This window comes from Anopheles coluzzii, chromosome X, assembly GCF_943734685.1.
Source record: "Anopheles coluzzii chromosome X, AcolN3, whole genome shotgun sequence".
Taxonomy (NCBI): Eukaryota; Metazoa; Arthropoda; class Insecta; order Diptera; family Culicidae; genus Anopheles; species Anopheles coluzzii.
The window spans coordinates 11,050,929-11,077,491 of record NC_064669.1 but is presented as its reverse complement, the minus strand read 5'-3'; the positions used below and the strand labels follow the sequence as shown (position 1 = coordinate 11,077,491).

Here is a 26,563-nt window from a genome sequence, read left to right as displayed (position 1 = left end):
CCAATGAATCTGAAAAACGAATTGAGCGCCATTATCATCAGATACAAGAAGGTTATACACACGCACAAACGGAATTTTGACGCTTGCAACACGTTTTATCACGCACAAATCCAAAAAAATTGTATCTCGAGCACCATTCGAGTAGATCGTGGTAAAAAACTAAGAACAAATTCCAACACAACTGACATTTTCGAGTTCTAAAATCGGAGTTTCGAGCTATTTCCCTTAAACTGGCACCTTAAACTTCCCTTAAACTGCACCAGTTAAAGAGACTTTTAGAACAAGCCCTTTAAAATCGACTGTGAAGTGAAGTATTTTTCGATGCTTTCTTTTCTATCCTTTGGAAAATAACGTTTCCAATGCTTATTACTGGTCGTATAATTTATTTTATACAAAAAACCATCGAATTTTCACCAAATAACGCCGTACGAAATGTACCTCCTTTTTTATCCAAATATTCAAGCAAATTAATCTAAAACGAATTGGACGCCATCATCCTTCGCACGCACAATCGAAATTTTGATACTTTCTTCACGGTTTATCACACACAAATCCACATTTTTTGGTATTTCGAGCACCATTCGAGCAGATCATGGTTAAAAATTTAGAACAAATGTCACATTGAAATTTGACATTTTCGAGCATGAATTATCGAGCATTCGATCAATTCACCTTAAACTGGAACCTTAAACTTCCTTGAAACTGCACCAGTTCAAGGGAACATAGAAAAATGCTCTTTAAAATCAACTGTGATGTGAATTTTTCGTTTTTTTTCTTCTGATTTTACCGAAAAATAACGTTTCCTTTCGTTATAGTCGGTCATGTAGCCATTTTATACTTTAAAAAATACCGAATTTTCAGAAAATAACGTCCCACAAAATATGCTTCTGTTTGACATCAAAAAGCAAAGCTCTGAATGTTAAATCAGCAAGATGCTATCGTTCATCCATAGAAGAGAGTCTAATTTACTGACACACAAATTCACTATATCAGTAGTTTCGAGTAGTAGTCGAGCAGATGAGGACTAACAAGTGCGAGCAAATGTCACCTGGGATTACAACAGCTTGTGAAGGTAAGCAGTTATTATTTAGAATTTACAGAAGATTACTACTCGAAACCCTTGCAATGTTTAGCGGGAAGGTTAGATAAGAAGAATCATTTCAATTCAATTTTTATAAGGAGAATCCTTACTTCTTGGCTACAATTATGATTTTGTGAGTGTTTTTAAAAGACATCTCCGAGAAACGAAAACAACAAGCAAATTTTAAAGAGCAATCGATTCAAATCTCTCTACTCGACCCAAATCGAGCAAAAGAGCTAGAATAAGCCTGAACGTTGCAAGCATGCGCCTTGCGATTAGCGCATCAAGCCGTCTGTTTACTGGGGGCGCGTAGTTTGAAGTTTATGATAGTGTGTATTTACAGAGAGAGAGAGAGAGAGAGAAAAAACAATCGCCTCATGAGAGGGGTGAGGGGTGGTGGTCAAGGGGATGGCGGGTTGAGAAGGAAGCATCAGTAAAGAGTACCGTACTCCGGTACAGTGTTATTGCTTGTGGGTGAGAGCGTGCGAGTTTCGTGCCTTTGCCGCGCTCTCTGCCTCCCTCAATCCTCGCCAGTCCTCCGCACCCCAAAACAACCCCCCCCCCCTCCACCGAACTCTTCCTGTTCCCTTTCCTTCCCTTCCCTGGTTGCGCATCGGAATTGTCTCAGGCAAGGACACAAGTGGCGCGTTTGTTTTTATAAAACAACTTCACGCAACATCCTTTACCCTCGAGAAACGACCACGCACACCGTCCTACTCGCTTTACCGTACGCATGTGTGGGTGTGTGTATGTGTGTGTTTGTATGTGCATTGTCTTGTTCTCTGCCTGGGTTGCAATATGCTGTGTGTGTGTGTGTGTGTGTGTGTGGTTTCCCTCAATCTGTCTGGCCGCTTCCGCTATGTACAAAAAAACAGGATTCGGACGCATCACGTTCGATCGAGGGGGTTGGCAGCTTCGCACTTGGACGCGCGGCGGGGCCCGGAAGCGGTCCCCGCCACCGCAGGTGCTGTCTCCGCTCCCCCAACCCCCCTGTTTAATACCGGTATTTACCAACTATTAGTCATTGATTTTTACAAGTTTTTTTTGTTGTTGTTTTTGCTTCCTCTTTTCACCTTCCTTTAGTACATTCTTTCCCTCTTGCGCTGCAGCTAGCGCTCAGCTTTCCCCAAATGCATCCAGCTCGATTGGGGTTGGTGGTGGCAATGGTGGCAACATTTTTCGCAAAATGAAATCGTCGAGAAGTAAATTGGATTCGCACGCACCGCATTGAGCGGGAGCGATTTAGAATGCATAATTAAAATTTGCGTGCAAAGGTTTTTTTGTTATTAAATGTTTCTGCAATTTTCATTACATTTCCATCGCTCCCGGATCTGCTTCCCGCGGGCGGGTGGTTTCGGTTCGGTTCTAAAAAGAACAAAAAACACAGTGACATATTTGCGTTTGTGTGCGTGTGCTATTTAAACACAAATAAAGTAATAGCATTTGTTTGACGGTGCTTAAAACCGGTGCCTGCCCCGAGGACAAACACGGTTCCAATTTGCCTGCCCATCCCTGTTGACCCTTCGCTCGCCCAACTTTCCCCCGAATCTGAATGCAAATGGTGTAGCCGGCGAATGCATCGCTCTGTGTGGGGGCGTTTTTTTGTTTGTTTTGCTAAATATTTCTACGCGGCGCAATTTCAGCGGTTTCGTATCACCCATCCTTTTTACGCTGCCCGCACGTGTGCTGATAATTACTAGTTTGAAATTAGTTAGCTAAGTCCCAGACCCACTAGTCACCGGGTTTTGTGTTCCGCCAGCAAGCCCCACCGCCGGCCGCCGAGCTTAAGACGCGGAGAGCGAAGCAAACGACCACTCCCAGTTCACTCATCACCTCAGCTGCCGAGCGCCACAACTGCGAGAAGAGGTTTGATTTTTGATTGCTGGATTCCTGGGCTTTTGTTCGGCTCGCTCTTGTTATACCGCCTCTTGCCTGCACTATGTACACGTGTCGGCTGTTCCAGGAAGGAAGGTTGTGCATTGTGTACCCTACGCTTTGCGCTTGTGTCCCTTCCCACTGTGTTATGCTGTGCAGAAACCCACTGTCTTACCGTCTATTTATGTTTTTTTTTCCTACTCATAGTACCACCTACTTCGGGGGGGGCGATTTGGTTTGCTTTGCCGTGCTGCCCGTAACTCGATTTTTACTTGTTTAGTGTCCAACTGGCCGTCCCTTACATTTTTAGCTAGATATATAGTGGTAGTACGCTACGCACACTACGGTTTGGTTTGCAGATAAGTACACAGCTTCGTGCGAATAATTGTTTAAGTATTGCCGGATAGCTTCTCCGTGTCGTCTGCTTTGATCATTTGATGCTGTTTGTTCGCCTCATCTCCCTCTGCCGCAGTATTTATTTTCGTAGTTTGCTTCTCCGGCTTTTTTCTCGTTTCACAATGCTCGCACGTCCGTTCGCCATGTTTACGCTTGGTGGGAGAGTAATTGGTGGGGAAAAGTACTGCTAAACACTACACCCAAATCATTCTGATACGCACACAGCTATACGCATGTATATGTGTGTGTGTTATGTGAGAGTGTACAAAGATGACTCAAAGATGCAGTAAATATGTGTGTGAGTGTTTTTGTGTTGCTTTTTTTGCTTTACATTTTTAATCTTTCGTGTTCTCTCCTTCTCTCTACAGCTATTGCTCTCTGCTTGTTCGCATTGGTGTTACCGAAAGATGGGCGGCGTTGCATACCCTTCGCGCGCCGGTATCCCCCGCGGCACCATCCAGGGCCTCCTCCAGCACGGCTCGATGGTGGCGACGGCGATGGCGGCCACCAAGACGAGCAGCGCGATGGTGCCGGCCGGCTCGCGGTACGCTGGCGCCGGTGCTGGTGATGACGATGGTGGTGACTGTAGTAGGAACAGCGGTGCGGGTGCGCCACCTAGCGGCGCGTATTATCATCGCAGGTAGCCGCCGGTCCGGTAGCCGCCGCCGAGCTGTGCGCCGCCAATGGCCCGCTCCGTAGCCTTCTCGATGCTACGGGAGACGCAGCGATAGCAGCACACGTACGCTAAACATCACTTGAACAGGATGCGCCGGAACGCGCGCCGAAAGTCCTTGTTGAAGATGGTGTAGATGGCCGGGTTGAGCGCGGAGTTCATGTAGCCGAGCCAGAACGCGAGCGAGAACGCGCTGTCCGGGATGTGGCAGTCCGGGCAGACCGGCACCAGGATGTAGAGGAAGAAGAACGGCAGCCAGCACGCGATGAAGCTGCCCATGATCAGCCCGAGGATGAGCGTCGCCCGCTTCTCCTTCTTGCGCGCGATCCGGCGCTTCTCCTTTTCCGGGTCGCGCGGCTTCGGTTTCGGGGGCAGGGCCGGCTCCAGCTCGCTGCACGCGCTGTCCGTCTGCTTGGCCGCGATCAGCTGCGAGATCGCCTGCTGGCCGCCCGGCGCCGCCAGCATCGGCTGCGTGCAGTTGGGCGCGTTGCCCCGCCCCGCGTGCGCCCCGCCGTGGCCGGCGGCCTTCGCGTTCGCCTGCCGCGCCTTCGCCTTGCCCTTGCCGAAGATGGGCTGGCAGAGGCGAAACTTGAGCGGCTTCACCACCGCACAGCGGCTGATCACGCCCGAATCCGAGCTGGACGGGTCGAACTCGCTCACCATGTCGGTGTCGATGCCGACCGACAGCGCCCGGCTGCGGGCGGCCGCCGACGACGGGGAGGCGACCGGTTCGGTGGCCGCCCCCGCCGCCGTGATGCCGTTCGTGCTCCGGCCCTGCTGCGCCGGCTGCGTCACCTTGAGCGTGTCCTTCGGCTCGAGCGCGACGGGCGAGATTGGGCCGTGCTGGTCCTGCTCGGCCGTGGCCGCCTCGCTCGTCGACATGTCCGACGCGAAATCGCACGTCACGACCGGGATCGGCATCGGGGTGCCGCGCGGCGGCGGCTCGATCGTCGCGATCTGCGTGCTGCCACCGCCCTGCGCCCCGCTGGAAAGCTGCACCGGGTGCTGCTGATGATGGGCCGCCGCCGCCGCCGACTGATTGTTATTGCTAGAGGCACTGGGTAGCGAGGGCATCGGCACGGTACCGGCATTCCGCGTAAAACTTGTATCCTGCGAAAAGGGTGGGATGGGTAGCAGTGGGAAATCCGTGGGGGGGGGGGAGAGGGGGGCATGGGGAGGAGATGATAGGGAACAGAAGGAGTGTAATAGGCAGGTTGGGGGAAGATTGCAAGACACAGAGGAAAACCGTAGGTGTAAGTGTTACATTTTGCAGGTTAAAAGGGTACATTTGCTATGGAGATTGCATACTTTTAGGCGGTTTGTTTCTTTTTTTTTCATTATCATCACATCTCTTTTCCAATCGAATCGTACATAAGAATTTATACTTTGCTGGAAAACAACAATTCACAATGTCGTGAAGGAACTTGCAATTGCATGCTCTCTCCTAACTGTTGACACGATACGAATTCAAATAGGGTCTTAGTGGAGACACCGTTTGGTTTTTAAACTGGCAGGTCTGGACAGCTTATTATATTATAATCATCAATACTTCTAAGAAACGTTTTGCTAGAGTGTAAATAATCACGTTCCTTAATAGAAACTAACGACGTTCAAGAGACTGATACTTGTATTGCAGTTTTTGCCGCTAAACTTGGCTTTCAACCCACTCATTTTTGTTTCTAAGGCATCATTTTTGGCAGCGTGTCACAATTGTTACCTCTAAGGCAGTGATGTCAAACTCATTTGACACCACTTGGGTTAAAACGCTATTAAACGTAGTAACACGGACAACCACCTAGATTTTATATGATATTATATGACACAAGAAAAAGGATTCAGCAGTTCCTTTCATTTAATATTGGGATAACAGTTACGTTTTAACAGAAACAAAACTTTAATGTAAAATAGGCGTCATCCATCAATTATGTAACGCTGATAGGGGTGGGGAGGGGATATCGTCAAACGTTACGATTTGATTCATGGGGGTGTGGAGGACTTTAACTTTTATGACGTAAATCAAAATAAAATGTATGATTTTTTTTTCGAATAACAAATGAGCAATAAACGAGGTTTTTTCTGCAAGGGACAGTTTTTCCTTATATCAAATACAATATGTTTATTTAGTTCATTCAACAGTTGTGAATATACCAGAATAAAGAAAATAAAGAAAAAACACAAAAATCCTCAATTATGTTCAATAAACTAAGCTATTTAAGGGGGGGAGTCCAGCAGTTACGTAATTTGTGGAAGGGGGGAGGGGGGGGGTTTATTCTCACGTTTCAATTTGTTACACTAAGGGGGGGGGGGGAGATGGAAAAATTACAATTTTTGCGTTACGTAATTGATGGATGACGCCATATTGTTTATGTGTTACTAAAGGAAGTTTGAGGCGGATCATTTTCAATATGCTATAGGCCTCTGATTTGCTTAAAATTTGGATGTTTTTTGCCAACTTAACAAAATTTAGTACGCAAATATATTGGCAATACCTGGCAGTGACTGGATTATCCATGGCAAAATAGTAAATTTAATCTAGACATTAGTGTCATTTTCGTTTTCAACATTTTTGAGCTGGTATTGAAAACCGTGAATTCTTATTTTAGATACTGTCCAAGGTCCATACATTACTTCAGGTCGGTTAGACCAGTGGACTTATATATATCTTCATCTAACAGTCGGATAGAGCAAGGCTAACAAGTACTTAGTAATTGTTACTTACTTTAGTACCTTATACTTTCCCGAACCAATATGCTTAAACAGTGCCTAAACTTGCGTTGTTGATATCGGTTGGTTGAGCAATTTTGTTAAATAAGGTTTTATGACAATTAGCAGAAAATCCTGCCAAGTTGAAAATCTCTTCATAGTTCAGGTGTCCGAAGTTGTCTGACATGTACTGTAGAAGCAGAAATGCAAAATTAATTTGACTGAACAGGTCGCGGGCTACCAGTTTGACGTCTCTGCTGTAAGGCATTCTTGACTGTAAGTAAATGTGTCACGATTTCTACGATAGTAATAAAATGTTGACTTACAGACAAATACTGGTGCGTTACAGTTCAAAATTGAGGCGCACTCTTCACAGTTGATGCCTTAGAGTGGGAAAATTGATGCCTTATAGCCAAAATTTAGTGACAACGACTGTAATAAGATGTACTAATTGTATTGAAATGCAACTTTATGCTAAATCTCCTATCGTTTTGCCTTTACGGTGAACGGCTGTATCAAACAAAATAAACAAAATTCCTACGAGATGATCGTGAACGTTCAAATAAACCGCCTAAAGAAATATGCGCAACGGTTTCAAGTAGCGAAGACGATCGGTTTGGCACGCCTATCTTACCTGTTCGCTCGGTGGCTTGAGCGGCTTCTTGCGTATACCGCGCCGGGCCCGGGCCTTCGCCGCAAAGTAGATCCGGATGTAGACGAATACCATGATGCAGCTCGGAATGTAGAACGATCCGAGCGCCGAGTACAGCACGTACCCGATGTCTTGGCTCAGCTGGAAGAAGATTGGAAAGCGAAGAAACGGTGAGATAAGAAAACAGGTCCACTGACCACAGCACTGGTCTAAGTGAGTTGCGTTTGGTCGCAATGGAACGGTTAAATTGCTACGGACTCTACTCTACGCTAGCGGAGCTCGACTAGTCATCAAAACCCATTCCGTCCTCGTTGACGGTATCCAGCTCCGCTGGAACCGCTGTTGCGTAATAAATCCTCTCAATTCATCGTATTTATTTTGCCACACCACTTGGGCCCGGGCCATGTGTGTGTGTGTGTGATGTGGCACTGATACCACCGATTCGGTCGGTACACTGTCGGTGGCCACACGCCGCCAAGTGTACGGCCCAGAAAACGCTGGCTTCATTTCATTTCCCAAAATCTAAGCCTAGCAGTCCTTCGCTCTCTTGCGCTGTATCCTGCGTCTTTGCAGCCAAACGGTCCTTGCAATGGGTCGTAAAAAAGAAGAAGCAAGCAAGCAAGACAGGACCATCGCCTGCTCTGACGCCGTCGCCATTGTGTCGTTTGATAAAAGCGCACACACACGGGCACGCACGCACACGCACTAACACCCGCACAGAAACCAACGTCAACGTCTTTAGCATATGCGACGCGTGATTTGATGCTGATAAATGCCCGTTCTTGGGGGCGGCTCGTACGCTCGCTTAGGAGGTACCGGGCTGCTGGGCTCGAGCGATAACTCGCCCTTCTCCTCCTCCTTTGTCTTCCACACTCAACGCCTCACTACCCTCAGAGGGGGAGAGGAGGAGGGGGGGGGGGCAGAGCAATGATAGGACGGGCCGAAAAACCCGGTCGACCATACTGTGCGCTCCGGGTGGCGCTGGAGGAGGAGCCGGTAGAAAGGGGCGAACGGTTTGCCACTGCTGTCGAAATCAGCAACAAGCGGGCTGGGCTGCCCCATCCCACTGCTCGGGCTTTCAGTCGGCGAAAACAAATGCCAAAATTACACATCCTAACAACCCCTAGAGAGCGTGTATATGTGTTTGGAGTGCCCCGACGGAAGGGAAGGCGGGTGGGTGGAAAAGGCCGCTAACCGCAGCATTTGGCTATCAGCAAGAAAGATGTGTGAACGTTTGTTAAACCTTTAGAACAACCGAGTGAGAGGGAGAGAGAGAGAGAGAGAGAGAGAGAGAAAAAAAATGAGAAAACGGGTCGGGCAGTGCTCCGGGTGGAGACAATTTGTCATCCAACAGTTTCGATTGGGCTCGTGAATGAACATGTGCGTGTGTTAACGAGAAGCTCGGATGCCGCCCAAGTGAGCACTGTCGGGCGGGGATTGGATGGAGGGTATGCGCTCGGACCGTTGCCGCACAGTTTGGAGATGATGGATGCCGGCACCGAACCCCCAAAACGATGACGACGACGACCGTCAGCCGGCTTGATGAGTGGCTTTCATTTCCATAATGAACTGATTCACTTGCCCCGGTCCGGGCTCTTTTGTGAATTGTGAACACGGCCCGCTCTACGGGGTTTGCATGATACCCTGAGGAGGGTCTGGGCAGGCGGGCAAGCTGGGAAGGATTTATTGTGCGGTACAACATAAATGGCGCTACAAAAGTAGCTCTGACGCCGCCGCTCTCGCCCCGGCAAGATCGGCCAATGTGTGCATGTTGTCGATGAAGATTGCTTCGTGACGTCGTGTCACGTCTTGATGAGCCGCTGCCAGAAGCAAGATGAAGGAGCGGGGGAAGGGGGGGGGGGGTAGGGGTGCTGGCGAGCTATCGGGAATCTCAGCCGGCATCGCCGAACGTGAACACTGTTTCGAGCCGGGGGCTCGCTCGGTGCAAATTTTCAATTAGCGAGCCTGGCAATGAATTGTCGCGCGATGTTATTGCGATAATTGGCGCTTTAGAGTGCCGTCTACTGAGGCTTGCCGTGATTGCTACACAGCGCTAGGAGCGCTAGAATCAATGTCGCAATCATAACAAAGCCCATACACACACACGCGCTTTTGATTGGCTGGCTTGCATAGGTAGGTAAGCGGTACGGTGGCGAGCAATTGCGTCCGCTTATAGGCGAAGCTGCAATGTTATTTTACTCCTGTGTCTGAGGTTTGACTCGCTCTCGGGAAAGCTCTCGGGCGTCAATAGCAAAATGATAAAGCGCGTACCGGTTTGTGCGCCGATTGCATACATTAGGGCAATTTGCACCAAAATAGTTGTTGCCCCTTTCAGGGCTTGATTGGATGAGCCTTTGTTTTCGTTGCGAAATAACGATCTAGCCTAAAGAGTAAAGCAGGAGCAAGTAAGCGAACATTGTTCAAATAACATCTTGGCAGTTTCTTCAAGCCGAGAAACGAACGTGCGAAATATTACTGAGGTGTGGCCTTGTGATTTGAGTCTCGGCATCATCTACTCCTATATACAAGAAGGGAGACGGGCTGGACTTCAACAACTACAGGGATATTACAGTGTTGAATATCGCCTATAAAATATTCTCGCTGATCTTTCAGGATCGTCCCTCACGTCGAAGAGATAGTCAGAAACAAGTAAAGAGGATCTGGAAGGGAAAATCAACCACTGATTAGGTCTTTACCATGCCGCAGATCTTGGAGAAGATGGGGGAATACAGGCACAACATCTACGATCGCTTCATTGGCTTCAAAGCCGTAGATGATAGCATGGCCAGGTGTCATTCGAAGCACTAGATAACGACATCCGTGGCAAGATCTTCTACCGGTCGCTCCAATTTCTTGGCTTCGCGGATGACATCGACACTATTGGTAAGACGACAGCGAAGGTGTATGAGGCGTACACCCGACTCAAACGTGAAATCAGCAAAAATTGGATTGAGAATCAATGCGACGAAGACGAAGTACCTGCTTGCCGAAGACTAAGATCAACTGGGAAGCAGTGTATTAGTTGACGGCGACAATCTAAAGATATTACAGGAATGCTGCTATAATGGGACGGTCATTACTTCAGCCAACGACATCATCGGCGAAATCCGGAGGCGCATTGTACAACGAAATCGTGCATACTATGGGCTTCATCGACTGCTTCATCGAGATGCAGAATCCAGGATGCCGGACTCATGCCCCGTCAAGAAGGTGTTCATCAGCGATTCCCAGTTCGACATGAGGCGTAAGGAAGCAAAGCGAATTCGATGACTGGATCAGATGAATGAAGATCCGTTGGAGATCGGATGTTGGAGATCGGATCGGATCATAGTGAGCAGGCCAACAAGAGAACGATAGAGAGAGAGAGAGAGAGAGAGAGAGCATAGTCAGGGTAAAACTGTACAACGCTATGAGCTCTTTTGGAATCTCGGCCAAACTGATAAGGCTGGTTAGAATCACCATTACCAACGTCACTTACCAGGTGAAGGTGGATGGAAAACTCTCAGGGTCTTATGATACCACCAAAGCTTGTCTCCTATTCTTCTTTTTCTTCTTCTTTTGGCACAACGACCGTGGTCGGTTAAGGCCTACCTGTGCCACTAGTTGGCTTGGCTTTCAGTGACTTATTTACTTATTTATTACCATAGGATAGTCTGTCCTACGTATGGGAGCACGCTTTATTTGAGGCTTGAACCCATGACGGACATGTTGTTAAGTCCGTACGAGATGACGACTGTACCACGAGACCGGCACCCGATCGGTATCCTATTCTACTTGGAGCTAAATAGGGCTATCCGGGACTCGGTGGAGGGTATAGACTTCGGGAACCATCTTCTATAAGCCAACCCAGATCCTGGCAAACGCTGATGATATATACAACACTGGTCTGTGGCTTTTCTTTTGCAGCAGAAGCCTACCAAGAGATCGAGCAGGCGGCAGAGCACCTCGGACTGCAGATAAACGAGGCAAAGATCAAACTGATGGTGGCAACATTAGTGAGCCTACCAACTACAAATCCAAACTTCTGAAGGGGTGACGTACAGATAGGTGAACGCACTTTTGAAGTCATCCAAGAGTTCACCTATCTCGGATCAAAGGTCCGGTCGCCATCCGGCCCTTCTACAGTCTGAGAAAGTAGTTCACTTCAAAGAACCTGTCGCGATGGACGACGCAGGGACTATACATTAGAGATGTTAAAAAACAGATCTTTTCGAAATCGGCTCGGTTCCGGTTCATTCATAATAGTGATCCGGATCATTTAATCGGATCAATCATTCAGTCGTTAGTTCTCTGTGAAACCAATCAGTTAAGGTCGCTTCTGCTGTATATTCTCTCACTCTTTCACAGGGGTTTTTCAAAGTTTTTTTTTTAGAAGATAGCTCCATACGATTGCACATGGTGAGCAAATATGCTATTCGCGTACATACGGCTCAACAGACATGGTTCGTTGAATCTAAAGCGTGAGTCGGATCAGAGCGTCTTTTTCTTTTTAGTAGGCTTTTTAGTTTTTAGTAGGCCGAAATTGAAGTGGCACGATGGCGTGGAGGCGTCCGCCATTAAGGCCGTGATAACGCATTGGCAGACGAAGGTGCGATACCGTGAGCGATTTCAAACACTCCTGAGTTCATGTTGCATAATGGAGGAGCCGAAGCAAGACAGCAAATTTAATCCTAATTGACGTTTGGAAATAAACACTTTATGCAATGAGCGTTTGTGCATTGATAATGGTTGCTGTTATGTGTTGAAAAAAAAAAAACATTGAAAGGAGGACTTGGCTATGCTAGTTGGGTAAATTGCGTGTGACAATTTCGTATACATCTTGCTAGAAGGAAAATATTCAACCCAACAGTGGCAAGCAAATCACTTCGGCTTCGGTGTCAGAAAGCGCCTACAGCGATGCAATCCGCATAACAAAATTGTCACCTTAACAGCTGATCTCTGCCGACGGGCCCAAGAAGCAGTAGTAGCAGCAGTGTTTTACCGAACGTTAATTGACTCCCTTCGGAAGATGCTACTGAGTGGGCATCTTTACCAAAAAAAAAAAAAAAAAAAAAAAAAACATCAACAGCAACGCTAGCACACCCCAGCCCTAGTCGGGGCGGCCGCTGAGCATAATAAATGATATTGCAAAATGGAAATTAATTCTATCAAATTAGAATCGTTTCGTTCGTGACACGATTGTCTGAAAACTGTCCATTCCAGGGCCCAAGCTGTAGAGGCCGCCCGGTTGCGTTCCGTTCGTGCGGACGGGCGCTAATAAAATTATGTTCCCGCGGTGGTCCGTAGGACGAGCCGGAGCGGAACGGGCACCCTGGCCGACCGAGGCAACCCTTAATTGGTTCGAGCCAATTTGTGCGATTAGCTTCGTTTGGAACCCCGCAGCTGCGAAAGATAATGAGAAAGCGTTCATCCTCCCCATCCGAGGGCCTACAGACGAAGAAGAAGGAAGATGGGGGGGGGGGGGGAAGATTATGTGTCGTGCGGCGCCGACGACAAGGCACCGATGGGGGATGAAAATCTAAGATAATTGATTAGCGGCAAGCAGAAAGCGCGCGCGCGCGCTCGCGTTAACTCGTTTTTGATTGATGCCGCGCTACGCGCCGGCCACAATAACAAGGGTAGCGTTGGGTGAAGGGACTGGGTGACTGGGAGGGGATGGTGGTGCCGCGACAAGGTTAAAAACTAACAGCAAAACCAAATGCTAATGGTAGCGGAGTTGATGCGATTATGGAGCAACCTGAACCTGGACAGGCAGGCGGAGGTAACACCCTAGTCTATGCGTGGAGTGGATTTTAAAGGACTTTTTGGTGAAAGTTTATAGCAAGACATTTTGCAGCAGTTTGCCGCAACAGCTGGCGGTGATTTGTACAGCGGATTGTACGGTGGTGGGCCAGCCAACTGCTAACGACGTAAGAAGCGCATCTACGGCATGCGTAAAACAAACGTGCTTTAGATGCAAGTTAACGCTGTCAAACGATGTGAGGTCAAAGTGGTACAGTAAACGGGGTACGATCGAAATGGTCCGTTTCCGTAGCAAATCGTTTGCAAATGCAATTGACAGCACTCCGAGCAGGGGAAAGCTGAACGAGCAACAGAGCAACAGAGCCAAAAGTAAATGTGCAGCTTGCCTGGGACAGCGCACGATCGGACACTCGCTGGCAGCCGGAGCTTACCGATGTAAAATGCATTAGCATTTAACTGGCACAGGGGGCTGCTGCAGTACGTGATCCGGATCCATACTGGAAGCTGTCCGGAACAAGTTTTAACAGCGTGCTTAACAATTAAAATTCAAGAGTTAACTGACGCCTGGTTCAAGCGCACAATGCACAGTGGGCATCGTACAATAAAAAGCGGGATACAAATATTTTTCATTTAATACATAATTTCTTATGGATACTATAGAGTTGGGAATCTTTATTAAATAAAATAGGATTGTTTTATGATCATGTAGCTAATATATGAATTATTCAAACAAAATCCTATTACCCAAGTAAGCTCTTCTTTGGCTCCGTAATCAATATTCGGGGTTATACATAATAAACTACGTTCCAAGACTGCCAGTTTTTGCTACGGGACGACGATCTGGATGGATCTGATTTTTCCTGGTATGGTATGAGCTTTGTTTATGATAGACCGCCGTTTCATGCCAACATATATAATGAAATATATCGTGATATTCATATAAAATCATATAAATATTCATATAAAATGAGCCGGTCTCGTAGTACAGTCGTCAACTCGTACGACTTAACAACATGCCCGTCATGGGTTCAATCCCCAAATAGACCGTGCCGCCATACGTAGGACTGACTATCCTGCTATGGGGGGAAATCAATTAGTCACTGAAAGCCAAGCCCATAAGTGGTACAGGCAGGCCTTGACCGACAATGGTTGTTGAGCCAAAGAAGAAAGAAGAATTCATATAAAATATTTCAATGTGCTTGATGCTCAAATCATTCATTGCAGACATCTAATACAAGGTTCTCCAAGTCACTTTCGAATGTAAGCATTATTTTCGCCACGTGCAAAATGTTTTATCACATTACTTTAATATTTCATTTCCATCATACAAGGTTTTGCGGGTTAATTTCTAATGTCTACAACATTTTTCATTGCTTACGAGATGTTTTTCAACAGCTGTGAAATGTTGAAATTGCATCACCATTTTTTCAGTTCTTCCACATGATGTTCAACACGTCTCAAGCTGGATTGAGTTTTACAGTTTTTTGTTGTGATGTGTTGAAAATCATGTGTAAGAACTGAAATTTTGTTTTGAACACACCATTTGACAGCTGTTGAAAAACATCTTGGAGGCGGCGAATACAGGGTGGTACACGTCGAATGTAAACATAATTATTCGAATGTAAACATAATTCAGCAAGAGACGTGTTGAAAATCATGCTAAATAAATGAAAAATTACGATGATGGAAATGAAATATCAGATTGATGTGGATTAACATCTTGTACGCGGTGAATAACAATGTTTACATTCGATACTGACTTGGTAACCCTGTAATGATGTTTTTATTCGGAAGTGACTTGGATAGTACATATTGATGTTCAATCTTCACATCATCGCTGATCCTCGCGTGAAATGATTAAATTTTTATAGACACCTACTTCGAACACCCCAAGAACAATTATTCACCGGGAAACTCTTTGCCGTATGGAAAGCGTGCTACTGTTATTAAAATGCCAATATATGCCAAAGTTGTGCGAAGCAGTGACTAACTTCAATACAGATCTTTTGTTTCGATGTAAACCTTTGACGTGGTATTCATGGGACGGTGTTTGCGATGTTTAAATGTGGCGTGATGTCAAAGATAATTTATTGAGATATTGAAGAGAGAGTAGGGCACACTTTACTCTTTAACTTCTAAACTGATACACATATTTAAAAAAAAAACTAAACATCTTTGTTGAAAATAGATTGAAAACCTTTTCTAAAACCTATTCATTTTCAAAAAAAAATTGAAAATTTTTGATGTTGCGATGGTATGAATAGCTTAAAATAGTCAACCTGTTTTTTTACACAACTTAAGCGTTTGAGATTCTATGTCTTTATAACTAGTAGCAATAGAGGTCTGAAAATTCCTGTCGTTACTTTAATACTGTAGACAACATTGCCTTACTCGGATTAATGGAATAAGTAGTTCAATTTTTTGACTTTCATCAAGGCTGCTGACCACTGTGCAATAGCAGGATGGCTAGTAAAATGTGCTCCATAAGTCAGTGGGTATGGATTACACAAGCAGGCACACACCTACACACACACACACACACACACACACACACACACACACACACACACACACACACACACACATACACACACACACACACAAACAGTAGTATACGTGAGATGCTTTTAAAATTGTCCTTTGCAGGACTGGAGTAATATTTTTGCGCTTTCAACCGGTTTCCTCTTCGCCGTAGCAAGGGCATTTGATGCATTTAATTAAAACTGCAGCCGATTGTTATTTCAGTTGCTACTGCTGGACGCTTGTTTACTTCGGTTTCGAGACTCTGTTAAATATTTTCGCTTTCTTCACTTCGGACATCCAGGGGTCCAGCCGGGAACGAAACGGAAAGCTGCAAGCAGGGGAAGACAGTGCCCGTGCCAGAGAATAGAATTCCCACGAATGCCCGAGTAAATTTAGAAATCATTTCCAGTAATCTATGGCTCCGTCTGAGTGTTTGATTACATGAGAGAGAGGGGGGGGGGGAGAGGGTATTTTTTCTCGTTTACCGCCCCGAACAAGGCGCACTTGAAGTTTGGAAGGCTCGAGCAGAGATTATCGATTGGGGCAGTGGTGTACAATAGCGTCATTCGCACCAGCGCACCGGGCAGGATCGACCGGATCGAATCCAATTTCACAAAACCCCTTAGCTCGAAACGGAGAGGGGACACACACACACAAGCAAACAAAAAATGTTCACAGAAAGCATCATCTCCGGATCCTCCTGGATAGGGCTGCTAGAGTCACCCTCGTCCCGTGCCGTGAAACGGCCACAAATTGGTAAATGAGGTTGAATTTCTCACCTGCCCAGAAAGCAAACAGACGATCAGGAGAAGAGGATAAAGGGGGAGGAGGCAGATGTTTGCCCCGCACACGCTGCAAGCTTCACTTTTCGCACTTTCGTCCGTATGTCCCGGAGGAGATTCTAAATCCTCTCGCACCTTTGCTGCCATGCTGTCGGGTGGTCCGGTGCGGATGGGACACACAGAGTACTCTCTTTCCCCTTTCTCCCCTGCGTACTTCACCGCCCTTCTTTGCATTATCTTCGTCGCACGGTTTGAGTGTGAAATTCGTTAAGTAAGGGAAAGGTAATTGAATTAAATGACATTATAATTACACTCAGCCCAGCCCCAGCGGTTCGGTTGGATGAGCGTTTTTTTCTCTTTTTTCTGTCCTTCTCTGATACCTCCTGACGTGCTCTCTATCGCTCAAGTGCCTCATCGTGTCACTGCAAAAAAAAGGAAAACCCCCCACACACCAGCCAGCTGGCAGGGTGAAAGTTTTAAGCCATTACACCGAAGGGTGTTTTTTTTACGCGGTACGTCGGTGTACCTCGTCCTCCGCTCTGTCATATTTTTATTTGCTGCAACACACCGATTTGCGCAACCCACCTGGCACTGCCTTTGATGGTCCACTTCCACTTGCCTCCTCCTGCTGCCGTTCAAGGGCCTGGCGTAAACGATTATTATCATATCATTATAGCCAGGCTGCAGCCAGCCGGGGCGAACCATGGGCGCGGTAGAACGCGGATCAGCGCGGATGAGCGCCCGGCATCACTTTGGCGCTGGCTATCGGGGTTTGCTCTCCATTAAAAGCAAACGTCAGCTTGCCGGCTCATTCGAGCAATTTTTTGCTGTTTTTTTTGTTTTTGATTTGTTTTTGTTTTTTTCGTTTCGGTGACACGACAGTCGGGTGGTTTAGATCAGAGATGTCAAACTGATGACCCGAGAGCCTAATGTGGCCCTGCGAGGTTTTTTGGTTTGGCCGGCGACTGCATGAGTCTAAATTTATTTATAGAAGCATTTCTGCTTCTATAGTACATGTCAGTCAATTCCGGACACCTGAAATATGAAGATATTTTCAACTTCGCAGGTTTATCTATTAATTGTCAGACCATACATCGGCATAAAACCTTGTCGGTTTTTCCTACCTTCTCTCTACGCATCTATGCATAAAAAAGATAAGAATTGCAAAAACTGTAAAATTCATTCAATTTACTTTGATGAAACTGAGTGAAATAAAATCAATGAAAATTATGTTATACCCTTTCCTGTGAACAAATTTAGCAACGCACATTTGATGAACAATGCTTTAAATAAACAACTCACGGTTTAGTTTCGACCTCATACGAAATTGTGAATGTCTTACTCATATGTATGTAGTCGAGGAACATTACTTTTTTTATTGATAGGCCATCAATTGGCACTTGGCGACTAATTAAGCATTTTCTATAAGAAAAAGACGTACAAATTAACAAAATCACTTAGTCATCAGGAATTAAAAACGCAAGCTCTCACACTTTTTTGGCATATTCTTTTGGAAAAGGTCGAACTCATCTTTAGATATACCAAAGATAGAAAATAATATTTCTGCAAAACTTTTACAACCAGGCATCCTAACAAGACCAATTTGACTAGATAAAGTACTGATGGGCCTATGACTCTGATTTTGGTCGCCATAGTGAATGAAGATTTCTATGGAGATTGGCAGGAGGGGAATAGCGGCTACTAAGGACTTGTATGACATCTTCCACTTCTCTGTAAAGATCTGAACTTGGCTGAACGACCTGTTTCAATGTATGGACTTTAGACAACATCAAAAAATTTTGCACATTACTTTTGCGTACGGAATCTTGTTAGTTGCCATTAAGCTATGATGCAAATGTTTGAAATATCAGAGGCCTATGACCAATTGAAAATGATCTGCTACAGCTATATTTTTTAGACTTTTTTTTACATCAAAGATTAAACTTTTGTAACGTAGCTATCATCCCAAAATGAAAAGAGCGGCTAATGGTCTGATTTTGTGTCATACCATCATATCATATCATATATCATGCGACCCGTCTTATTATTTTCACTGGCATTTTGGCCCGCGGGGTCAAATGAGTTTGACATCGCTGATATAGATTGTGAGCCATTTGGTCCTGCTTGTATGCAATCGTTTTACTTCGGCCGATGAGACACGTTTCGTTTCAAGCAGCGCCTAAAGGTATGCAACATAATTTCTCAGCTGTTTGCGAAGATGTTATTTTTTATGTTGTATTTCGGTTGGGTTCACTGATTCACCAACCATTAATAGTTGCCCGTAAAACTGCACTGTTTAGCAAAATTTAATCTGAATGTATCGGTAAGAGGTAAAAACAAAGAAAAAAAATCCTCAACCGTTCCGCGCAAATACCCGGTTGGCAAGGTTTACGAGAGAATAAAAGCTACCGTTGAGTGCGATGAGCATCCGGCAGCCAAACAGGCTGGTGTGCTATGGCGACGGGGTACACCAACTGGCGTGCTTTTTTTCGGTCACAGTACTCACGCAATATAATTGGGTAAACGAGTGCCTAAGGTCGTGTTTGGCTGACCGTCGGTGTCGTAAAAAGCGTGGCGTTCTGCTATAATGGTAGCCTACCTTTCAGGGGATGGATGTAGCGTAAAAAAACTGCAACGCAAACCGCTGGTACTGTGTTGTTTTGCGTAGCAAAGGTGGCAAAACATACGTAACAGTGCTGTTTTGTTTGTTTGCTTGCACCGCATCGATTCGCTCAACCGGAAGGCAGTAACGTGCTTTATGGTTGAATTTGTTTTCCATACACTTGCGGGTAGTAGTGAAACTGGGACTGGTTGTTTGGCTACTAATAAAAAAAAAAAAAAACACACAAACACACACACACTGACGGGAGTGATAAAAGAAGAATATTGTAGGTGTTTAATGTACATATCATATGGTTTTAGAGCGCATGAACGTAAAACTCGTTAATTAATGTCACAAACGTGCAGGAATACAAAAACACGTGCTTTCCCCACATAGCTTGACTCTTTTTTTCTCCAGCAAATAGCATACTTCAAGGCGTTAGAGTAGAGCTAAAGACTAATGATTTGATTACAAATCGTTTTATTTAAGATCAGACCATGACAGTAGAATGAATCGCACTGTTTAGATATCTCAAGATAGTAAAGCGGTGGTGGAGGCCGTTCTCCCTCCACCGCAGAAATTGCTATTATGATAAGCGTAATTTCGTGCTATTAATTTTAGCCCACCGCTCCGGGTATTAGCATCCCTTCGCATCAGGCCAAACTTGAAGAATCAATCGATTTTCGTCCGTGTTTAATCAACCACACCGATAGTGAGCTCCCCCCTCTCTGGCACACTCCTGCCCGGGCCCGTAGTGTAGTGTGCACACAGACGGATTAAGATTTCCAGCCGATTCTGCACAGGCGCGGGGGTGTGATCGGGGGAAGGGGGTACGAAAGAAAAGTTATAGTATCGTTTTTATTGAATCGCCAAATGTCGTTAGTCGAAGTTGCTTTCACCAACAGTGGCAACCAGCAAAAGAAAAAAGAAAAACGAAGTCAGCTCCAGTCCCAACGTGCTGTATTCAATATGTTAAAAGGCAATCAATGTTCGCACAGGCCCATTGGCCGGGGGGGGGGGATTAGCGGGGGCGTCTGAATCGATCGTCTGGCGGACAACGAAAGCGGCCGATGGCTTACCGATTGGTTCTGGCTGTTTTGGTACGGCACGAGCGGCGATGGGCTGAGCAGCTCAGAATCATAAATTTGTCCTCCAATGTTTGCGGGGGGGGGGGGGGGGGGGGGAGCCGCTGCGTGCGGTGTGCCGCAGGAGGAGAGGCCGGCCCAACCCGGACGAAGAAATCCACTGGTCCAGCGTCCCCGATCCGGCGCGGATAAAACGGGTCGCCCCCGGTCCCGGTGTTTTCGGTTACATTTGAGAAGTGCCCAGAAATGCGGAAGAGGAAAAGCCTGCAAATCGAAGATTTATTACCTTTCCCCGTAGCTCACTTCCTTATGGTGCGGACGGACCAACGCCGGCCCGAATGGTTTGCTTAAAGTTTAATGGCCGATTATCGATCTCCCTTTGAGTGAGTGTGCGAGTGAGCAGGGGATACGGACGGAAAAACAGATTGCGTTGGAAATGGACTGGGTTGAGACTCTCTTCTTTGTGGGACAGGCAAAAAAGAAGAAGAAGAAGAAGAAGTATACCCACGAAATACTCGTTGCCGGAGCTGTCCGGATCGGAATCAAGATTCTGCTCATTTTCACCGAATGAACCAATTTCCTGTACGACACAATCGCGTCCGTTACGATTTCACTGAGCTACCATAGCGTGTGGATGTGTGTGTGTGTATGTGTGTATGTGTGAGTGTGTATTTTGCCATCTTACCATCTGAAGCATCCACAAACTCTTCTGGGACTGGCCTGCGCTGGTTCTGGCTTTGTGGCGGTATAAAATCAGTAGAACGTTTCTTGTTGCCTGTGTGTGTGTGTGTGTGTGTGTGTGTGTGTGTGTGTGTGTGTGTGTGTGTGTGTGTGTGCGTGTGTAGGAAGCCGTATTGCGACTAGACAATGTTGGCACCCGGAAGAGGGTTGGAGAGGGGGGAAGCGGCTGGAGGGAGAAGTAATATCACCGATGACATAAATTAATTTCAAATCGCAATAAATTACCACAATCCCTTTTTTGTTGGGCCCTTCCAAAATGCCGCCAAGTGTGTTGCCCGGTTGAGGAGTGGCAGTTGGAGCAGGAAGGATGAAGGAAGTCCGTAGAAGAATGTGCCAAAGTTGAGTGAACGTTTCACCGATAGAAAGAAATGACGACAGCCCGGCAATTGGCAAACAATAATGATACCGGGTGGGCGGCGTGTGGCTGGCCGGCCCGGCATACTGGAGGCTTTCCGGGACGGGAAGCCTTCTCTGTGTGTGTGTGCATCAAGGGTAATAGAAAGAGAGTGAAAGTATTAAAACGGACAGGCCCAGAAATAAAAACAATAAAATTAATACAATCAGACAATGCTCAGGCGAAGGGCAACAGAGCATCGCGAATGTGGCAAAGGTGGAGCGCCTGAATGGTAGGCAACCCGTACTTCACGAGTAACAGATTGAGCGTAATCGCAAAAGCGACGTTGCAGTATGTGAATATTTATTGAACCCCTGTAGTGTGTAGCGTGTATTGTGCAGTGGGAATTGCTTATGGGCTTGTGTTAGGATATACAAACATGGCCGACCATGCTATTCTATTATTTTTTTCGATTCCTGCAGATAATGGTCATAGTCTCTGTTGGCATCGCGGGTCGCAAACATGCGCTTCACCGCGACGAGCTTCTCCAGATCGGACTGCTGGGTTTTGCTACCGCTCTTCACAAACGACTCGCATTTGTCCAGCTCCTTTGCCACTCTGGTCAACCGTGGCGCAAAATCGTGCTTGTTGCGTTGATTGATCTGCAGCAGCATCATCCGGAACGCCTCTAGCCGCTGTTTGGCGAGCGGCAGCCGGTTCGGGTACAGCAGCAGGCGCTCAAAGTTCGCCTGGTTCCAGGCTTCGCTCTCCAGCGTCGAGAGCTGGTTCGCAATCTGCTCGAAGTGGTCCGGATAGGCGGTGGCGAACGTTACTATCTCATCGTAGCTGCCCGCGATGACAGCCGCCTGCAGGCGCTTAAGCGCAGGGTTGAACAGGCCGAGGTACAGCTGGCGCGCATCGGCATTTTGGCTGAGGAAGGCCAGCTTGCCCAGGTCGAGGGCCGCGATCATCGCAAGGTAGCTGTCGCGCTGCTCGGGATGCCGTCGCAGCTCCGCGGTGATCTGGTGGTAGAACGCCAGCCGCACACTGTTCCCTGGCACCTTGCGGGCAAAGTCGAGCAGGTACTCGAACCGCTCGTGCGCGTGCTCCGGCACGCTGTACACGGCTGCGATGATGGAGCTCAGCAGCTGGCCCGGCGGCTGGCCCTCCAGATAGTAGTGGTAGTACTTGAGCGCCTGCTTGCTAGCACCGCCCTGCACGCTCATGAGCACGAGTGAGCGGTAGGTTGACCGCAGCTCGTCCCTGAGGCGCGTAAGCTGGTTCCGGATTGTGTCCGATTCTTGTACGTACCTATCCGCTTCCCACTGGTTCACCTGTATCTTCTTCTGCATCTCCGCGGTGAACGCACGCCTGTCAGCTTCGGCGTCCCGCTTGGCACTATCGAGCCGCTGCTGACAGTCGGAAAAGTACGGCTCGGGTGGGTGCACCAGCAGCTCCCCGTCCTGGCAGGCTACCAGGTCTTGCCGCGTGAAGTTAAAGCTCAGCAGCAGATTGGACCACAGATTGTCGCAAGATAGCGCGGCTTGGTGCGGGCCCAGAAGCCGCGTTACCATACCCCGAACCAGCTGAATCACGCACTGCTCGCCGAAGGTGCTAGCTACGCAGCCGATCCAGATAGTCAAGACAAGCAACCTCATGTTGAAAGCTTCTTAAGCGAGCAACTGTGCCGTTCACTACACTGCAGGTTGTGGTGTGGTGTCAATCAGCGCCGTTCGCTGATGTTTTATAGCAAATCAGTGACTGGGGATGTTGCAACCAACGTGGGAAGAGGGACGGTTTGAGCTCAATGAGCATGCACAAAGCAAACAATTGAATGGTAAAGCTTTGAACAGGTGAGGCGTCTCATTTGTTAATAATAAAAACAATTAGTTCCAGTTTTATTATAAAATTCACTTCAATGTAGCCTAGTAAATCGTTTTAACCTAAATTTGCTTCATTTGCTTGTTTTCTTGCCTGCGGGTGAATTTCACATTTCATTATACCTATAATGTAATTGCTGAATAACCTCACCAATTTTCCCCCTTCGTCCTGATTTATTCTATTGTCTGGTTTCATTAGTTTTTCTATTATTGTATTTTTTATGTTATTGTATTTTCTAATTATTTGTGGACTACTAACAAGACCTAACAATTGCTTTGAATATCCAGTTTGCTGTTGGTTTTTGGATTACGGCTGTTGATAGATATTCCATTTATAATCTTATTATTTTTAAGCATGGATAGAATGGTGGAATATCTGGTATATTGGGTGGATTGTTTAATTGTTTAATTGTTTATTGTATTTAAGTGATTGGCCAAACAAGCAACCTTATTACTGAATTAAAACTAGAACTTAAATAACTATCGCAAAGAGCAGGTTAAACGCAGTGTACAATGTCAGGACGGATCAACAGAATCTTGTAGGTTGGTGCCAGTCAAATAAAGCCACCGCAGTCATAGGGTCGTTCTCGCTGTATGCACGTCTTGTAAGGTCAGTTCTTATTAGTCTGTAGTTACGGAACATTTATATTGGCTCAAGCCAATAGTTCTGGCGAATATATCTCACCGACAATAAGTTTGGACATGAACGTACATTGGGCATTATCACGTCTCCTAGCAAGTGTGTCCAGACCAAACAACAAACAACGAGTATGATACGATGGACGAGGGGTTACATTACGCCACGGAGTGAAGTGCAAGACAATACGAGTAACTTTCTATTGGACAGCCTCAATCCTATTGGATCGTACACTAGAGAACGGACACCAAACTGTAGAACTAAACTCGAGGATGGAACGAACATAGGACTTATACAGAGTTAACAAGCCGTGCGGGTCATTGAGCGCTCTTGATTGTCAACGAATAAATCCTAGCATTTTGTTAGCTTTGTCTAAAATATCACAGTAATGTTGTCGGAAATCTAGTTTGCGATCCAGGGTGACTCCTACATCCCAGACTGTATTGCACCGCGGTAGTTGTGTCCCTGATACTTATCGGAGTAGCTATTCAAAAGAACGACATTGACGTACACTTGTCAACAGAAATTAGCAGGTCGTTATTGATTAGTTAATGTTAATGTTAATGTTAATGTACGTTCAGTGTTTTTTGCTTATCGATTGAACTGAACGAACATAGTATAATTTCGAAGTTAAATATGTGTTTTGAAAAATATTCAGATCTCTTGCCATGTAACTCCAAATTATCTGCGCAAATTTGTGTGAGGTTACTTCTCAATTTAGCGTTATAGTTTATCTTAATGAATTTGAGAAAAATATTCCAAGTATTTTTATCCTCTCTCTATTATCTAGCCAGTCTACACTCATTCTATTTCTAGTTGAAATATACCCTACATCAATTGATCTCAATTTATTTTGGTTGAGTTTTGCGCCAGAATCTAGTCCCAATTCTATAAATATTTATTTTATGACTTCAATTTTCCTATAACTTCTTGATATAATCGAAATTTCATCTGCGTACGCGTACACTAAATCTTCTTGACCATTGCATACTTCTTCTAGTTTTACTAGAAGGGGATTTATATGAATCGTAAAACGAACCATCGCTGATGGATCGCACCTTGTACGCAAATCACGGGCTGAGGGTGTTGCAACCAACGTGAGAAGCGAGACGGTTTGAGCGGAATGAGCATGCGCAAAGCAAACAATTGAATGGCAAAGCTTTGAACAGGTGCGGCGTCTCATTGAAATGCAGTTTAAATAATGTTTTGCAAGCCGCAACTGATGTGCAAGTTGTTGCGTAAACATGATTCACAAGAAGATACAAATGAGTAACAGGAACGCAGAATGGCAGCTTCATATTATGGGGTAATGTTTGCAGGAAAATTCGTCACAAAATAGATTTGAACGAATGTCAACATACACATGTGACTGGAAAACAAAACAGCAAACACACAGAAAAACTCCTGCACACAATTGCATTTATTCGACTGGACATTATTAGCCTCATTAGCGGCGCCCGGCAAGACCTCCGCGGCGCCCGGGCTGTCGGTTTTTGTTTTGCTTCGCAGCGTCTGCATACTTCTTAATGAGCGCCTTGGAGTTTTTCAGATAGTACGCGTAGTCCTTGCGCCGGTCAAAGTCGGCAAACTGTCCCTTCAGCTTCACCAGCTCGTCCTTCCACTCCAGCTCCTTCTTCTGCTGCCGCAGAAACTGCTCGCAGCGCTCGATCTGGGGCGCCAGCTTCGCCAGATGGTCGGCGAAAAACTTCCCATTGCGCTGCTTCAGCTGCTTCATGATGGTGCGGAACGCTTCCAGCCGCTGCTCGGGCAGCGGCAGCAGGTTCGGGTACGTCACGAACTGGGTGAAGCTAAACTTCCACCAGTACTTCGGATGAATCGTGGCGATCTTCGCCCCGATCTGCTCGAACAGGCGCGGGTGCTTCGTGGCAAACTGCACTATCTCGCGATACTGGCCGGCGAGGCGCAGAAACATCCAGCGCTTCAGCACCAGCTGGTACATGGCGTCCTGCTGCTTTTTCAGCTCGCCGTTCCCCTCCACGACCTGGCCCATCTCGAGCGCTGTCAGCATGGCGAGGGTGCTCTGGTTCTGCGTGGGGCGCTTCATAATTTCCGGCTGCAGCAGCTGGTACAGGGTGCGCTGGTCCTGGCGCGCCGGCAGCTGCCGCACCAGGTCGAGCAGGTTCTCGAGCCGGCGGTTCTCGTGCCGTGGGGCGGCGTACACGAACTTCACTATCTGCTGGGGAAGGTGGCGATCGCCCTGCGCGACGAGCAGCTGATACTGGTGCAGGGCTCGTCGTAGGTCCGCCGCATCGAGGTAGAGGAGTAGCAGCTGCTGCCGGTGGTTTCGCTGCTCGGTGCGCATCGTTTCGATCGCTTGTTGGATGCGGTCCTGGTCCTGCGCCACCTTGGCCAGCTCGATGCGCTCGTACAGTGCCTTGCTGGCCATTTCTTTGTCGAGCTGGAGCAGGGTTTGATTCCCTTTCCGTTGCAGCTCGTCCAGCAGCAGCTGACAGGGGGCGCTGGTGCGGGTATCATCGGGTGGTGCCGGGTTCGTCGTTTCGCGCTCGCTGCAGCCCGTAAGATTGTGGTGCATTTGCTCCAGCCGAGACAGTAGACTATCCCAAGCAGCTGCGCAGCCGCCGGCGGGCTGATCCGCTTGCAGCAGGCGTGTTATCATGGTTTCGGGGACCTGGAGCGTGCATGCTGCACTGGATGCGCTACACAGCACGGCCATTGCGATGAAGGTAAGCAGACAGCACCACACTCTGCTGTGATCCATAGGTTTGTTTTTTTAATTTTATTAACTGTCGCTCACAGCAAGAGAAACAAAACTAGAGCCCGTCTGTTCGGTGCGTGGTGCTAGTTATACTTGGCCCAAAGGCAAACAGACGCCGTG

General features: G+C 46.8%; 3 protein-coding genes across 6 annotated transcripts in view; all 3 read right to left on the bottom strand.

Moving 5' to 3' along the window:
* Positions 1-240: 240 nt before the first annotated feature.
* The window catches only part of LOC120960949 (alpha-2Db adrenergic receptor), a 195,928-nt gene continuing 169,605 nt past the window's right edge, over positions 241-26,563 (bottom strand). For all 4 annotated transcript variants that reach the window (XM_040384447.2, XM_040384448.2, XM_049609059.1 and 1 more), the window contains 2 exons: positions 7,363-7,521; positions 241-5,135 (listed from right to left, as the gene is read on the bottom strand). In XM_040384447.2, coding sequence (XP_040240381.2) covers positions 4,104-5,135; positions 7,363-7,521 — 1,191 coding nt within the window. In that variant the 3' untranslated portion in view covers positions 241-4,103. The remainder of the gene's footprint in view (positions 5,136-7,362; positions 7,522-26,563) is intronic.
* On the bottom strand, positions 20,199-23,150 carry LOC120960954 (uncharacterized). The gene has a single exon (XM_040384454.2). The coding sequence runs from the start codon at positions 22,845-22,847 to the stop codon at positions 21,642-21,644; it is 1,206 nt and encodes a 401-aa protein (XP_040240388.2). The 5' UTR covers positions 22,848-23,150; the 3' UTR covers positions 20,199-21,641.
* LOC120960953 (uncharacterized) lies at positions 25,109-26,454 on the bottom strand. Its single transcript, XM_040384453.2, has one exon. The coding sequence runs from the start codon at positions 26,444-26,446 to the stop codon at positions 25,154-25,156; it is 1,293 nt and encodes a 430-aa protein (XP_040240387.2). The 5' UTR covers positions 26,447-26,454; the 3' UTR covers positions 25,109-25,153.